Source organism: Sorex araneus, chromosome 5 (assembly GCF_027595985.1).
Source record: "Sorex araneus isolate mSorAra2 chromosome 5, mSorAra2.pri, whole genome shotgun sequence".
Classification (NCBI taxonomy): domain Eukaryota; kingdom Metazoa; phylum Chordata; class Mammalia; order Eulipotyphla; family Soricidae; genus Sorex; species Sorex araneus.
In genome coordinates, this window is record NC_073306.1 from 112,885,517 (window position 1) to 112,903,663 (window position 18,147).

An 18,147-nucleotide genomic window follows, 5' to 3' on the forward strand; every position below is an offset into this window, starting at 1 on the left:
GGGCTTCAGACAACCCGAAGCCGGGGGGGCTCCACCCCTGCTAAGTTAAATACTTCCAGGCAAATCATTTTCCTCGATGAAGCTCAACTACTTTCCCTGTGGCATTTAAAATATTCCAATTAATGTGCTTGTGTGACTTACAATCCATGGCATGAGGGGCAGGGACAGAATCAACTAAATTTAGTTGGTGCTCCACAACAGAAGTTCTAATGACGAGCCTGATAATCCAAGTACCTTTGCAACGGGCCCGGTTCCTACAGTGATGACCTGCAGGGAGTGGCTATGACCCCGTGCTGTGCTCCCAGTTTAATGGAAGGGTGGGGGTAAAAGTTTGAACCTTTATTTGCTATTCAGAAAATTCAGCTTGAATGCATAAATAAGTAGATACTAAAATTAAATAGCTGATTTGTTTTTAAACTATTTTTGTTTCTAATTTAGCTCCAGCTTAATTCAGTTTCTCTACCTACTATTTAAGTTTCTTCCACTCAAAATCTAGTCTTTTAACTCATTACAAAGCAATCCTTCATCCTATAAACAAATTTGCTGTGCCCCATTTTAAATTTTTTCTGCTGTAAGGCTAACTGAACCAGAAATTAAAACCTAACACAAAAGGACAAAGTGTGCCCAGAGAGAGACTTGCCTTCTCTGCCCAAACCACACCCTGTTTGTCTGAATGAAACCATCAATGTTCCTTACTAGGGGTTTTATAAGTGCGGGTTCTACCAAGTGTGTACAGGACTGAAGAAAACTGCACTAAGAAAGCAGGTGTAAAATAATCCCACTTGCAAAACGAGCTGCTGAAAAACCAGATACAAGAGTTCTGCAGAGATTATTCCTAGAGTAGCTCGAGTTCCGCTGACCCCTTCCCCAGAGACTCGGGGACTGCTGCCGTGCAGGTCACACGGGTTCAGCAAGGGCAGCGCTCACAGGCTCCCTCAGGCTGGCAGGGAAGTCGAACCTCTCTAAGTACACCTGAGTGATCGGGCAGAGGCTTTACATGTCACTCAGTCTCCACCTCCTCAAATCTCAAGAATGACCCATTTTTATAACTGTACCAATTACAGCAAGTGTCTTAGCGGGAAGGATAATCACCAAGATCTTAAGATGTGATTTTCATCTTCCAGAAATGGATTCATCAACAGGATGCCAATGAAGAAGCGGCTATGACCCCTTCTCAGTTACAGGTGCCACCGGCTACTGGCAGACTGCTGCGGTGAAGGCCGCCCACTAAAAATAATCATACATATGAAGTGGGGGGCTGGGCACTCGCCACAAGTTCCGCCCACCCAACTCCCATGCTGCTTTCTGGGGCATATCATTTGAGCGGTAATGTGCTATCTTTAGGGAAGATTTGTTCAACTTCTAAACTATGGCAAGTCTTAATTTATGTATAATGGCATGAGGCAAAGTAAGCCCAGACAAACAAAAGAACACTGTTCAAGGACCTGCTTTCCTTAGCTATTGTCCTGTTTATAGATACGGTGTCAGAGAATGTATCTGATGATATTGAGGACACAGTTACTATATATTCTTTCCAAAGTAAATATTGGCCCACATTTTATGTAAAAATCTGAAAGACTATATTGTCTTGCTAGGAATACAATCTTGCTGAGGAAATACCGCCCCCCCCCCCCATATACACACATATACACATATTTATTTGCTAAAGCAACAACAACAAAAATAACACAATCTGAACTAAATACTCTATTTCTTGTTTATATATGTATACCTTTAAAATAGGTTTTGAAAGGGTGGATGGGTGTGGGAAATAAATAGCATGTAACTAATCCCCCTGCCCATTGAGCTAATAGAGATGTGGTTTATTTAAAATTCTGAGTTGTGGTTCTGCTATTTGGGAATAACTTTCCGAAACTCTGTAGGTGGATACTGGTAATGAAACAGAGAATTCAGAACGGCAGGGAACATAAAACCAAATAAGCATTTATAGCAGAATATGTGTATACACTAAAAATAATTATACATATGAAGTGTGGGGCTGGCTAACGGAGCCACAGAGGCTCTTGGCTGCTCAGATAAGAAATCACAATATGAAGTCCCCCAGACAAAGATGCTTCCAATGTTAAACCAGCTGATTTTTAACCATTGAGAAATGGATTTTTTGGCTAAAATCTCTCTTGTGTTGTTGGTTTAAATGTAACAATCACAGAAAAGCTATCAACCCTCTGTGGTTTTTAACCCTCTGTGATTTTCCTCAGAAGAGGAATTATAGAAGAACACAGAATTGTTTCCTGAGTATTCATTTTTGGAAGGCAAGCTTCTGACATTTCTATAAGAACTATTTCCCACCAATACACACCTTGCTTCTTCTTTAAAATAACGCCTATGAACAAAACAAAGCTTAATAAAAAGAAACTTTGATTTTCCCCGTTTTGCGGCCCCACTGTCTTGGATGGAGTCTTTCAGGCCCCTGACATTAGTCCTCACCTGCTCCAACACGTGCGGCTGACTTCACCAGCCACCAACTCTCTTCCATGCTCACACTCAAATATGCCTAGTTTGGGGTCCTCAAATACCAGTTTCTGATTTCATCTATTTTTATTCTAACCAGACTGAGGTATACGAGTTCTTTCTCACTTTCTTCTCTACTCTCAAGATTTCCCCTCCTCACTATCCTTTCATTTGAATCATCAGACATTTCCTGTCCATCGGGAATAGCTACACCGAGCACTCATCAGATGCTTTGTTAGGCACTCTAATCGAAGGGAGTACGGAAGAACCTTCCAAACAGCAGTGCTCAGGCCCTAGGTGCTCAGGATCCCCCCCAAGGCAACCAGTGATGTGGGGGTGGGGTGGGCAGATGCTAGTACTGAGGGTTAAACCAGAGTTAGGTGTATACAAGGTGCATCCTAACCTGTTACTTTCCCTCTAGCCCTTATTTGGTTAGATACCTTACATGCATTATCTTATTTTCCTCACAACAACTCTATGGTTGGAACTACTATTATTCATGCAATCACAGACAGTTCGGCAAAGGGGAAAATAAATTTATAACTGATTAATGTAAAAGAAGATATTACTACATAATAACTATCATTTACAAGTGGGAAAAGGACACTACGAAAAGGAAGCCTTGAGAACAAGCTGATTAAAACAATGATTACTCAATGATAATCAAAAGAAGGTTGGCAGTCGGCAGGATCACTCAGTAACAGGTGACGGAGACTATGAAGGAACGAAGAGAAAGAGGAGCAACCAAGCAGGTACGCACCTAGGGTAGGAGTCGAAAGAAAAAAAAAAGAAAACTGGAGCTGGGGGGAAATACCAAAGACCCTTCTCAGTCTTCAGATCTTAGTGGCCTACCAAGCACCTTGAGTTGGGAGACGGGGGTGGGGAGGGGTCTGGGCAGAAAGGATGACCACTGGACGCTTGACTACAAATTTTAGAAGACCAAGGATAAAAACATGACGCTGAAAGATCCAGCAGTACCCAGGGAAATGGGGTACTGCTGCAGTGCATGTTCTGCATGTAGAAGCCCTGGCCTTGACCCCTGGTACCACATGGTGACCTGGGCACGTCCAGGAGAAGCACCCAAGGATGGTTACCAACACAAATTCAACAAGAATCTAGAGGTCTAAAGAAACATTAAAAAAGAACCCATATGCTACTTATAAAAAAAATGACAAGCAGAGGCAACACAGCATCTTCAGGCCCCAGCACCAGATGGGCTGCCCCTTGGCAAGGAACTGCTGGGAGCTGGTCCCAACATACCACAGGCACTAGCAGGAAGGTCCCTCAAAACAATCTGGCTTTGATGAAGGAAAATTCTCTTTCAGTGATACTAAACCCACAGAAAAAGAACTTTATTTCTATTGGTTGCCTAGCAGGGAAAACATTTAAAGAGTCAAAATATTATGTGTCATTTGCTAAGTTTCATTTTTATCAACAATTTATAGACAAAGCAAGGGAGATCTGCTTGTCTATAGGCTGTAGAGTGTAAGTAAATTACCAATCAAGACAATATACAAAGTACAAATATAGCTGACAGAAAGAATGAGGAGGGGCTGCTTCCACGAGGGGTGCTGGGGACGCATCTTAGTGTCTACACCTACCTTCCACCCCCAGCCGTCTCTCCCCACCCATTCGTACAGAACACTGGCCTAAGGAACTGTGTGACCTGAATTTCCCTATTTCAAACCAGCTGATGTCTCGAGAGTAGGCACAGAAGCACTTCTGCTGCCTCACGGTTACAAGGTAACTGACAAAAGTGATTACTAAAATAAAAACTGTTGAGAAAGGTCAACTGGTTTCTCAGAATGAAACTATCTCTAGACTATCATTTCTCTTGTGAACTATCCTTTTACAAGATATATGCCTGTGTTGCTTTAGCAAATGTTACTATTATTGTTTGCAAAAATAGTGTAACAAAATAGGAGCCAGAGGGGCCAGAGCGACGATAGTCCAGTGGGGAGGACGTTTGTCCTACATGTAGCAGATCCAGGTTCAGTCAGCATCCCAAAGGGTCCCCTGAGTACCCCCAGGAGTAATGCCTGAGTGCAGAGCTATGAGTACCCCTAAGCATCACCAGGTGTGACTCACAAAGCTCCCTCACCTCCCCCAAAAATAGGAGTCAGAGAGATAATACAGGAGTCAAGGCATTTGCCTTGAACACACAGTAGAGACCGACTCCATCCCTGGCTGCATGTGTCCTGAGCACGCCAGAAATGATCCCTGAGCATCTAGCCAGGAGTAAGCCCTGAGCATAGTTGCATGTGGCTCAAAACAAAATAGTATGCCATCATTTATTCTCTCTGTTCTTTTCCTTTTGGCCAAATACAGTGACCAAAGTCTGGACCACCACTATAAATTTAAACTCTTAATGACAACTTAAGCGAGCTACTTCCAGAAAATCCTATTTTCTCTTCTCAGCCCACAATAGTTCTTCCCTTACAGCCTCATTTCTCTGCTGCTACTGATGACATTATCTATTTATTCAGAAGAGGATGACCTTCTGGTATTAACTCGAGTTCATCTTATCTCCACCGTTTATACATTAAAAGAGAAAAGTCTATCCTGCACTGTCTTCTTCTTTTAGAGGAAACTAATGCTTCTAAGATTCTGTCTCTTAAAAAACTTTCTTGTGTTTATCACTTCTATTTTTTCTCCCTCCCCCATTTCTTTCTTTATATATCTTAATGTAAAGTACAAGCTTCCTTCATGTTAGGGCAAAAATACTTCCCTATCTTATCCAACTGCACCAAAAAATGTCCGAGTGTGTAGCCGTCTCTAAGCATCACTGTTTCTCTTTTAATGGTTCAGCTACCTCCTTAGCTTCTGTCTGTTGCCTTCATTTCCTTGTTATCAAACATCAGGCTCTGGCTTCCTACTACATCACACCTATTTCCTTCAGTGTTCCCAATGGTCTTTACGCACTGTAACAAATTCCCTTAGTCCTCTTATTTCTGGATCCTCTTCTCACGTATCTTTATGATCCTGTATGCAGGATCCTCCTGTATTTCACTTCTTTGAACACTGGCTCTCTTCTCTCCCCAGCACCCTAAGCATAGTCCACAGCCTCAAGTTCTCCTGTATTCGTTCTCTTTCCCATGTGTACACCTTGATCATTTTTTCCAGATAGGTGATTTTCAAACTAGGCCTATATTTATAATTTTCTACATGACTCACTGTCATAACTGAAAATTCGGTTCATCAGAAATGGAACACAGTTACAACAATTTTCTCCCACAACTCTCTCTGCTGTAAATCACCTCAGCTCTAGTCTTGCAACTTTGCGTTCTTTCTTTAGTCAACTCTAATCAACCATACCAAAGCCTTTTGTTCTATTTTAAAATATTTTTTCTCAGATTTATCTCTTCTTCCATTCCACTGGATGCTACCACAAAACACTCTGAATAAATGGAATAAGCAGGAACTGATTTTTTCAGTAACTCAAATATTACTTTAAATGCAAAAGGGACAATCTAATCCAGTGGCAACACATATAACAGTGAAGAACTCTGTGAAAAAATTAATATTTGGTTTTTCTGATTTGCAATCTTCATACACCAGACCTGAAGCACTGCACACAGTTGTGGCATCAAGAGACATCACTGAAAAACTATGATTTCTCCAATAGCAGGAAGTCTCCTGAAAGGTTAATTCTGAAGGTACTGTGCGAAAATACGTGATTCACTTAATGCACAAATGACAACTAATGAAATGAAATAGTTCTAAACTTCTGAATCACACTGCTAAATCCCTTACAAAGACTTTTGGTGGATTTGCCATAGCTTTCTCCTACGCAAAAGTCTAAAGGCTACGTATGATCTATGGTTGAGTGATCACAATTAAACAGCTACAGTTCAGTTTTCCAAGTATTAGGCTTATCTGGACTCCAAAGTGAGTTATATTAAATAATTTTTCCTTCACCAGAAAGTACATCTCACTGCTGTGATAGACGGTCCCTCAATATTCCAGTACCCTTTAGCCACTCCTACTGCCCCTTAAAATAATTATGAGAGAGAGGACACACACACACACACACACACACACACACACACACACACGGGTGGGGGGGAGACAGTGAAAGAGAGGGAGAGAAAGAAGGAGAGGGAGAGAGACGAGAGAGAGAGAGAGTCGGGGAGGGAAAGAGGAGAGTGGGAGAGAGGAAGAGAGAGGGAAATTGGGAGAGAGGGGGGGATACGAAGAGAGGGAGGGGGGAAAGGAAGGGAAAGGGAGAGGGAGAGAGGAGAGAGGCCACACCCAGCAGTGCTCGGAGCTAGCTATTCATCACTCTGTGCTCAGGACTGCCCTCTGGTGGTGCTCAGGGGACCATATGTGGTGGCAGAGCATTGAACCAGGTTTGCTATTGCACAGAAAGCAAGTACCTTATCTCCTGTACTAGCTCTACAGCCCAGGAAGCTAAGTCTTTAAAGAAAAAAAGATTACATTAATAATATATTTGCTCATAATGATTAGTATAATTTATCTTTCCTGTCTTCACATTAAGAAATAAACATTACTTACATTTCTTGCTCTCTAAAGCTGGAATTAAATAAATACATTTTGGTACTTATTCTGTCTCTTTATGATATAAGCTCTCAGGAGCAAAATGCATGCTTATCCCGTTTTTTTTTTTTTTTTTGCCTGTTCCTCTTGAATCTACCACAAAACTGTCACAGTGGTCTTTTAATAAAGCATCAGGCTCAGCTGTTCCTATATTCCACGGAAGCAACCGCTTCTGAAGGTGTGATCTATAACTATGACAGCAGGCAATACAATAAGATTATGGCTTTAATCGGCCATGATTATGAAATATTCCTGAAGACTCTGCACGAGGGGGGTGCCTGGGCGCAGACACGGGGATGAGGGGTAAGTGCCAGCCCACCTGCCGGGAGGAGAGGCGACGGGCCTGTCTCTCCAGATAGATGAGCAGGCAGGAAAACAGATAACACAACTTGTCTTGGAGGCAAGCAGCAAGATGAGGTAGTAAAAACCCATCAGCGTACATCATCCCATCGTGGCTCTGTCATCCCCAGCCCCTATTAGCCTCACCGCATCAGCCAAGCCCCAGCTACTTTATCCTGTTTATAATTGCTGATGAACAGCAATAAGGCCTCCATGCCTCAGCTCCGTCCGTTCCACTTCAGCACACACCTATTAGGTAATAACTTTTATTTACAGCCTTGCTTGATGCGCTGTTCTATTAGTACAGCCAGGAACTGAGTTGGGTAAAAAAAAAAAAAAAAAAAGTCTCCTTAATGGGCAGCATCATTGCAAGGCTGGAATGACTTATACAGCAGCGCCATGGCCGCTCCATCACGCTCCTCCGAGCGCTTTGGGAAACTACACTTCTAACACGCGGCCCGACAGGCATGTGCAGCTGTGAGCGGCTTGTGAAAGGCACCCCTGCTTTATCCCCGCCCCCACCCCATTTAAAAGTTTCAACAGCTGAGGTATTACATTTTCTAAAATTCCCCTGATATCCTTTTTTAAAATAGTGTTGGCTCAGGCTTCACGTCCCAGGAGAGCAATAGAACAGCTAATTAATGGAAGTTCAGGGCTTTTCCCCTTGGTAAGAGTGCACACCATGATAAATGACCATGGAGGAAAAACAAAAACAAAAAACACAGTTGCAACAGCATTCAAGGGTCCAAGAACAACGAATCTGCACAAAGCAGAAGAACCACGAGCCCCTCAACATCGCATCCAAAATGGCATCAGCCTCTTACACTTCCTTTTTCTCTATCTACAAAGTGGTGAGTGCTGTTTCATCTTTCACGTGCAAAGACTCCTCGTGAGAAGACTGGCACCGTGGCCTGGTATGCACTACTCAGTCTTCTCAGAGGAGGCACCAGTGCTTCTGATGGGTGAAACAAAGCAAGACCCCTGAAGCAAGGCTGAAGTTCAAGTCCAGCAAGCTCTCAGACATGGGCCTGGCTGGCCTGCACATGACACAGGTATGCCATAACCCTCTTTCTCAGGTACACACAAACACCTGGAAGGTGCTCCCTGATCCTTTCTGAAATCTGGGCTCGTGGGAGGTGTCTTTAAACTCGTTACTGACAGGCAGACTAGGAAAGAATCCAACTGTACAGCGCTCTGCTGTCTCACTCTACTCTCAGACATGAGCATCTCAGGCAGATACATTGTTTACATTTAAAAAATACTGAAAGGAAAGATACTGAGCAGACACTTTCTTTCCTCAGTGACCTAGTTGCCGCCCCAACACAGCAGAGTGACCAGCACCTATTAAGAACAGGCTCATGAGGGGAGCCAGGGTGAGCAACTCTTTTACCTCACAATAAAACATGGCACCTTTTAGATAGAAAAATGTTTTCAATTTTCTCATATTTTGTCCCAAACCTTAGGAATCAACTGAACTCTCCTTTAGGACCCAAAATGGTGAGTGTAAAAGGTACAATGTAGTTTTAATACTTTTTTCCTTGTCATGACAGATTTACTGTTTTGATCTTTCTTCAATGGTTATATTAAATGCTAATAAAAAATGAAAGGTTTATATCTTCCCTAATATTCTCTTGATGGGAACTTGCGTATTACACAAGTAGGTCAAATTTCTAATTTTCTGTCTCTAATGCTGATACTGCAGACCTGAGGGAAAAGCTACACCCAAAGGGCCAGAGGAAATTTTATTTTTTAAAGAAAAAAAAGAAAAGACAGCTGAACTTACATCCCAAACCACCTTCCTTCAAAGATTCCCAAAATGCTTCTAAGAAGCCTCGCCTACAGGGTGAGATATTGGCCACTGCAGTTTATAGTCAGACTCAGCTTTCTAGGGCTCAGGGTGCTGGGGTGCGACCCTCCGGATAGTGCCTTGACTGGGAGACAAACCACACAACTGCGAGGGAATTCCTAAGAGTTACAGGGCCACCTCTGACTTAACACCACCACCCTTCACTTTCTGAGTCAAACTGAAAGTTCTTACACAAACCTGTTGGTAATACAATAAGACATTTCCTTTTTACTGATATTAAAGTAGCACACAATTTTCTCAACTCCCAGGTGAAAGGTTCTGCTTCTTTCTCATCTTTGTACGAAGGCAATAATAATTTTGAAAAGCAGGCAGCCAAACAGAGAAGTGAGTCAAGAAAATTGGGGATGGGGGGAGGATGAAGGAATCAATAAACAATCAGATTAGTTACACACTGAAAAACATGTGACCCCCAAGGACAAAGGGGTACTCTCCTAAAAAAGAGAAGGGAAAAAAGAAGAGAGGGGTGTGAGTCAGTGTCAGGTGCATGCTTCGCACCTGTGAGGCCCTGAGTTCCAGTCCAAGAGAAAACAAAACTGGGAAAGGGAGAATTAAGATAAAAAGTTTCTGAAAAAAAATCTTACTTGATGTTTAACAGGACAGTTTTTAGTCTCATCTTAGGTAAAATGACAGCTCCCTGTGGTCCCACAGCTGGTTATTTTAGTTGCTATTTGACTAATTATAAACACATTTAAAACATACAAAAAAAAATAAATCATCATTTTTCAAGTCTATCTGAGAGAATATAATTTACCTCACACACTTATAGCAAGAGTGAAAGTGAATCTAGTGGGTGCGGCAAGGGACAGCCTGTCAGGCCGAGACCCCGGCAGCCCTCCCACCCCTCCTGCTCCTTCCCTTCCCAAGACCCCACCCCTCTCCCCTCTCCCTTCCAAACACCCTACCCACTGTACTCTCTCTAGCTCTTTATTTCTTATTTTAATTTCAATAAAGGGACTGTATAATGGAAAAACAAAGCCATTAAAAAAGATGAACTAAGGAAGGGGCAATTTCCTCATTTTTCTCCCTCATAAACAACTTTATCCATTGACAAATTCAACCCAAGACCTACAGGGGAGGGAGGGAGTGGAGGGAGAGGAGGGAGAGAAGGAGAGAGAGATGAGAAAGAAGTCCAGGGGGTGAGGCCCTTGCATTACACATCCTAGGCACCACACCTGCCCCCTGGGCATCATCAGGACTGGTCCCTAAGCACAGGGATAGGGGGAAGCCCAAGCCTCACAGGATGTGCCAACCCCCCCCCCCCACACACACACACACAACTGGTTCAAAGACTAGCTGGAACTGACCTACAGAAGCAGGTCTTTTGATTAGCTACTGTTGAAGGGTACTGCTGGAGAGAGACTACTCCTCAAGGATTTTAAGATGAGACATGGTTCTATTTTAAATTTTAAGGTTCACCAATAGCAAATTCTAAAAAAAGGAATTTCGCAAGTAAGCTTTCTTGGGAAAAAAAAAAAATTAGCATACCTTGTCTTAAATAAGAAATCCTAAGAGGGGACAGCTCCATCAGGTCAGTGAGCAGAAGCTTAGCGTGTGTGAGTTTGATCCCCAGAAAGCAGCAGCCCGAGTCCCTGGGCGAGTGAGGCCTGTCCCCCTTCCTCTACAACAAACAGGGTGTGGCTCCTTTTTTTTTTTTGGTGACCCCTATTAAAACTAAGCTAAGAAAAGGCAACATTCTCCCCTCTTTCCTACAGGAAAACTCTTTAATTAATGACTTCGTTTTTGGGTGGCCACATGGGGTGCCGGAGACTGAGCACAGGCTAAATGAAAGGCCTCAGCCCTTAGATGATCTCTCTAGCCCCCCTCTGCAGGGCACTTTAAATATAAGGAGAAAATCAAAGTTTGGATTAAACTCTTGGGGGGAAGAGCTAAAGCAGGGCCTAAGGTGCTCGTCCTGCATGTGGCCCCCTTGGTCCGACGCCCCGCACTGCCTGCCCCCTGCACCAGGGCTGCCCTAAGCTGCACCTGCGCACGGAGCCAGGAGCAGCGAGCACCGCTGGTGCGCCTCTGCCCGCCCAAACGTAATAAACCCGCTGGCATAAAGTATGACTTGGTAGCAAAAATGAAGCACAAAGGGAATTTTCTGGTGGTTTGTTGCCCAGAAAAGTGGACTCTCTCCTTCGTAAGATAGTCATTCTTGGCAGGGACCTTTTGAGAAAAGACAAAGGAACATGTGCAAAACATTCTGAATTCTTTGAAGAAATGTAAACTCTGCAGCAATCTGAAGGTGTGATATGCCGTAACTCACACGTTCTAACAAAAGCAACATGGGACTCGGCAGCATTTGTCATTTCTTTGCTAGCTGGAGACATCCCACAATATAAGAAAGCCACCGTACTTTCAGCAATATTTCTCTGTTTAAATACCAAAATGATCATGGTACTGGTATTTTTTCTAAAGGTCATACCAAGTGGAATGGCTAATAGTCCTGGATAGCTAAAAGTCAACATCTAACGGAAAAGCCTTTTCCGTCCAACTTACAAACACAAACTCACCTTTCATCTGTTACTACTGCTCAACTGATGGTTGGAACGAAGCAAATCCTTAGGAAGAGTTTCTTCTCTCATTTTAACAGTTCTACAATGCTATCTACCTCTCTAAATCACAAGACTGAATAGTCTCTAGAAACACAGAAAGTTAATCGACTACTAGGATTACACTTGGGCCTCAATTATTAAAAATCACAGTAATCAGTTTAATACTGATTTCACATATAATTTTCTTTTTTTTTAAAGAAATATTTTATTGAACCACCGTGAAAACAAGAAAAAAAAATACAAAGCTTTCAGGTTTAAGTCACAGTCAAATACTGATTAAACCACCATCCCTTCACCAGTGCACCCGTTCCACCACCAAGAACCCCAATACACCCCCCTCCCACCCCACCCCCCATCTAAGTAGCTAATGATATTCCCATTATTCTCTATATATATTGAGTACATTTCATATTTCCATACAGAACTCACTATTATTGATTGGAAATTTTCCCCAACAATCAGGCCTGCCGAATAGGCATCATCTAATAATTTCTCTTCATTGCTAAGAGTGAAGACTATCGCAGCCGCGCGGTTTTGGATTTCTAATATTTTAGCTCAGTTCACAGTCAAAATGGATGGCTGCAAGCATCCGCTCTGGTGCCAAAATGGGTTAGGAGACCTCAGGATCACAGTCAATAGGCGCGGAGGCTCTGCTTCTCGTGCCTCGGCTCTCGGTTCATCTCTGGGCGGAAGGCGCGCCGGGAACGCCCCCCCTCCCAGGACCACCTACAGGCTACGTCACTAAAGAAAGTCCTACCTCCTGGTGGCGGGGTCTTAGAGGGTGGCTCTCACCACGTGGCTGCTGCCGCTGCCGCCATTTTCGCTCAGAAAAATGGGGTGGAGAGGGAGAAAAATCCCTCCCCGGGCTGCATGAGGTTGTAGCTCAGTTCACAGTCAAAATGCATGGCTCAAGCATCCGCTCTGGTGCCAAAATGGGTTAGGAGACCTCAGGATCACAGTCAATAGGCGCGGAGGCTCTGCTTCTCGTGCCGCGGCTCTCGGTTCATCCTCACATATAATTTTCAAAGGACTAAACAGAAACCTGCTTGTTAATGGAACAGATCCTGCATGGCAATCTAAATTATATGGCCAAGTAGTTTTACTTAGCTTGGGGCCACACCTGGGAGCGTTCAGGGGTTACTCCTGTCTTTGCACTCAGGAATTACTCCTGGTGGTGTTCCGGGTACCATTTGGGATGCTGGGATCAAACATAGGTTGGAATCCTGCAAGGAAAGAGCCATACCTGCTGTATTAACACTCCGGCCCCATGGCCACATATATTTAATATATACATATCTGTAAGTATACTTACTTGTTTTAAAAACTGCATTTTACTTCATAAATGTTGTGCCTTGTCAAGTAACACTATACAATTTCTTTTATAAAAAAGCTTCACATAATGGTTTCATCAGTCTTTTTGCAAAACAAAAAACAAACAAACAAACAAAAACCCAAACAGAATAACAACCAAAAAACCCACCTGGCATAGAATACGTGACAATTACATAATCAAATGCAGTATCTATCATAAATCAGGCCAAGGGTGGTGGAGAGATAGTACAGAGGGAAGGGTGCTTGCCTTGTAAGTGACCAACCCACGTTTGATCCTTGGCACCATGTATGGTCCCCCTGAGCACCACAAGGAGTGATCCCTGAGCACAGAACCATGAGAAAGTCTTGAGCACTACTATGCACACCCCCACCTCCGCCAAATCCGCCAAAAGAGCAGTTTGTAAAATAAACATAAAGAGCCGTTACTGTTTTCTCTCCCAACTACACCGTATACGCTTCTTCAATGTCTGCTAAGAAAGAACCAGTTTATTCTAGCCCAAGTATCAGTGAAAGCTGCTTTCGGGTGACACTTTTACAGGTAGACTGGTTAGGCGGGGACCACAAGATCAAAATTAAGAGGTTCTCTCTCTACTAAATGACACTACTGAAAGGTATTTTCTGATCACATACGCCTCAAATTCCACATTCTGCAAGATGCTTGGGAGAAGGGCTCTTACGGACTCGACATGGTAAAAACACCACAGAACGGGTGGAGGCAAGAGCCCCAAACATAAAAGAATCTAGATGTGAAGATATACAGAACACACAGAGATGTAGCAGCAGAGACTAGGAATGGTTTGTAAGAAAAGGTTCAGAGCCTCCAGCGCGGGCAAGCTCCAGGATAAATGAAAGAGACAAGTCGAACTGTGGTTCTCAAAGCTAACCCTGAATTCCCCTCTGGGAAGCAAGACGCTGCTCTAGAGCCAAGGCCATCTCAGGGCCGGGCCGGGACAGTTCGCCGGAAGCTGCCCGCCCCTTGCTCTAGACGGAGGAGCAGACTCAGCCCAGCAGCCTGAGGGCCACACCGAGATCCCAACTGTCCTCTGGGCTTCTTTGGTGATGACCTGCACGTTGCTTTCATCTCCTTCTGAGCAAGAATTTCCCAGCCTTTTTCAGTAGCGAAGGATGTGTTCGCCTTCAGTCTCAGAAAGCCTGGAGGGGCTGGGTAAGTGTCTAGTCCACGTGCTCCGCCTGCAGGCCCCACCTGGCCCACGGCCATCACAGGAGCCTGAAAAACGCATGCGTTTATGTTCAACACCTCTTCTATCACCTCCCTTGTGAAAAACTAGACAATCTTCTCAATTCCTATTATAACACAGTCAAGCAACAAAGAATGAGAGCAACATAAAACTAAACTAGGCAAGACAGTGAGTGCTGGTCTTCTAGTTTAGCCCTCCTGTGGGTGGGTGGTCATAGTAAACAAATACTTATGGTAAGATTATGTTAGCAACTACCATTATTAAAGATTATATGAACTCTGAATTTTATTTCTTTTCTCATCATCAAACCTAGGAAACTCCTCATCCCACTTACAGATGAAAAACAAATCTTGAGGAGTTTCTTTTCTTTTCTTTCCTTTTCTCTTTTTTTCCCCCTTTAGGTCACACCACGTGATGCACAGAGGTTGCTCCTGGCTCATGCACTCAGGAAGTACTCCTGGTGGTGGTCCGGGGACCATATGGGATGCTGGGACCTGAACCTGAGCCGGCCGTGTACAAGGCAAACGCCCTACCCGCTGTGCTATTGCTCCAGCTCTGAGAAGTTTATTTTCTTAAAGTCAACATTTTATTAAGTGGCTCAAATATCAAACCAGATTTGCTTCTAGAAGTCACATTTTAGAAACTGCTTACTAGGGGTTCTATTTCAAAATTGGTCTTTCTCCAAATTTCATTTAATGGCGTAAGCTGTAACAATATATGGAAAACAGAGTTAAAGCATCTGAAAGACCTGTGCTGATATTACAGTTCTATTAATGCCGACTAGCTCCATTAAGTATCACTCAGGAATTATAGTTAAGTTTCTGGGTGTCCTTCATTATCATCTGTAAAGAACAGTAACTATGTCACAAATGTTCTGAAGAGTAACTTAACTCACATACACAGCGTAAGCATGCTGGGAGTAGCTGGTGATACGGTGCCTGCGCACAGGCTGGCACAGAGCAGGAGGAGCAGAGAGGAGAGAGATGTACAAGAAGGTGAGGTGCTCGCGTACAGAACAGTCAAGAGCTGGTCTGACTAGTTTCAGCATTTATGCTGAGAATACTGGTCTCTTTCTCAAATCTCCCAGGATGATCCAACATGCCAGCAACTCACTCCATCCTCCTCCCGGGAAAGCATGCCAGTAGCACCAACAATAGCCCTGCTGGAGGGCCGGGCGGAAAGGGGAGCCGGCAGCCAAAGCAGAGTGCAGAGTGCCGGTTCTTAAAGCAAAGGGCTCAAATACGCTGAAAGAGTAGGAAGCTGGCTCTCTGGCTTCCCACTAGTAATTAGGGCAGTTTTTGTCTTGCTCTAAGGTAAAAAAAGTTCTTTTCTATCTCAATCAGGAACTACCCAGCGTGGCTTGGACCCTACACACAGGAGGGGTGAGAGCAGACAGGAATCTCACACAGCACTGTCTTAAGAGGTCGCTCAGAACAGAAGAGCAAGCTTCTTGAGTTCATTGCATGGATGTGGCCATGAAACTGGGCAAGGACACACCTATTTGAGTCAGTATCTAAACCACGAGCACTTAGAGAAGTCAAAGTGTCGGCAAAGGTTTGCATATAGAAATAGCATGTGCTACTGAGTTAAAGGGACCTTCTAGCTATCACACAGACCCTGACGGAGACCTTCAGAAAGACAATGTAATTATTTTGACTCTCCCAAATAGAATCCTTAACATATTTTGAAAGCAAACGGCATTATTTGAAAAGGTAAATATTGTTTAGAATAAATTAAGCTACAGGCTAAGAGAGCAATGGGCATTATGACTGCTCTTTAGAGAGCTACAAGATTCATCACTTCATGTTTAACAAAAATGTCACAGATGCACAAAGAAGCTTTTAGGACTCCATGCATCTGCGGAAAAAAAAGACTTCTATCATCCCCAATGACTTTCAAGATGAATGAGAGAAAATAATTTTCTAAGACTATCAGGATAAAATTGCCAAGTTAAATTACTGATTGTTTGACTTCTATTCCTTTTACCCTCCAGCCTATGTTTGTGAGTCCAAGATCTAGAAAAATCAACCACATGCTAGAAACTAAGGGGAAACAAATTTACATCTTCAGATGCTTCAAGTCTCAGAGTAAGAAAGTCGGTAAACGTTTATGTCCACGTCCGTGGTACTGCTGCCAGTTAACTCACCCTGACCTCCAAGAGCACCACCATGACCTCTGTTCACAAGCCATCCAACACCAAGCACATAATACGTCACTTCACAATTGATGAAAGAAATTAGAGACTACCTTGGCAAGGACAGTACATTTAGAACTAGCAGCTAATTTCTGTGACGAGCTCAGATAAGAACGAATCCAGATAAGAATGATGTACGTACCTGTACCACAGGATCTTTTGGTTGGTGTGATTAACGAGACATGAGCTGTGTCTGTGCATGGCCCACCTAGAAATACAAAGGCAGGCACATCAGTCAGGACATAGCTTCTACATGCCCACAGTTGCTAGCCCAGAGAAACAGAACCCTAGAGAGGATGGCATCAACCTGCAACTATGCAAAGGAATGGTAGCAGGAAAGATGAAGAAGATGGTCGCTGTTAAGTCTAAGACCTAATTCTAGTTTTTCAATTCAGTATAGGTCCATATTTCTACAATGTAGTGTGCCTCTCATAAAAACAAAACAAAAAAACACCAACCAAATGGAATCTCACCTAATTTTAAAGAATAAAATTTTAAACAGAATTTCAATCTAGGTAAGAGGAAAGTTTTTTCCCCACAGAGCAATAAGCAGGAGTACTCCCTCTTAGGCTGACCTCAGCAGTCACACCACACCTTTCAAAACTAGCTTTATTTATTTATTTTTAGTTATTATTATTATTTTTTGCTTTTTGGGTCATACCTGGCGAAGCGCAGGGGTTACTCCTGGCTCTTCACTCAGGAATCATCCCTGGCGATGTTCAGGGGACCATATGAAATGCTGGGAATCGAACCCGGGTCGGCCGCGTGCAAGGCAAACACCCTACCTGCGGTGCTATTGCTCCAGTCCCAAAACTAGCTTTATTTAAAAGAAGTTCCTAAGAAACAAAAAAACCACTTGCCAGAAAAAAAAAAGGATTATTTTAATATGTAACAAAAAAGCAATGTTGATCAAGAAAGAATATCTAGTTTAATTACAGGAGCCTTCATGACACAAACACATCTTTCCTGGACTCTTTGTGGTTCAGAGACCTGACACATAATTCAAAAGTTCACACAAGAGGCACAGTCAGTTAATGGGGAAGACTTGAAGGACTTCACCATTATTTCATTCTTACAATCAGGACCACCAACAAAGTCTCCTGTTATTATTCATGTAACACCCCTAATACTATCTACCTGCAAGTCCCTACCTTAATTACGAAGTTACTACACAAACATGAGAACAAGTGGTTCTTGACAGGCCCTGGTAGGGGTTTATGCTCATTATAAAGGAACAGGATACACAGACAAATAATTATACAAATATTTAAAAAGGTTCACCAGGTGACTATGATTAATGACGGGAAATAGTTACTTAAGATAGTTGTGTGTCACCTGTGACAAGACAAATGACATCAACATTACTAACAAAAAGCATAGCTAAAAGAGTTCTGATACCTGTTCCTAAAATTTATACCCTAGATTCTTGATTTAGGGACATAAAGGTCACATCTAACAAGTTCATTTTTGGTCTTCTCTTTCCCTTTACAAAGCCATAATGGCAACAAACATTACTGGGTTGTAAGAAGATACAAAGGAAGTAAGAGAAAAAAACAGGTTAAGTGCATTCATTGGTAATGCTCCGGTGACTTAGCAAACACCTACTATGTGCCACCACAGGTTAGAAAGGGA

At 43.1% G+C, this 18,147-nt stretch overlaps 1 protein-coding gene across 2 annotated transcripts in view; it reads right to left on the reverse strand.

Moving 5' to 3' along the window:
• Positions 1-18,147, reverse strand: part of ZFAND3 (zinc finger AN1-type containing 3) — a 302,188-nt gene that overhangs the window by 48,468 nt on the left and 235,573 nt on the right. Inside the window, exon 4 of one of the 2 annotated variants that reach the window (XM_055138547.1) lies at positions 16,658-16,723. The exons of the other annotated variant lie outside the window; for it this stretch is intronic. Coding sequence (XP_054994522.1) covers positions 16,658-16,723 — 66 coding nt within the window. The remainder of the gene's footprint in view (positions 1-16,657; positions 16,724-18,147) is intronic. 2 annotated transcript variants of the gene reach the window in all.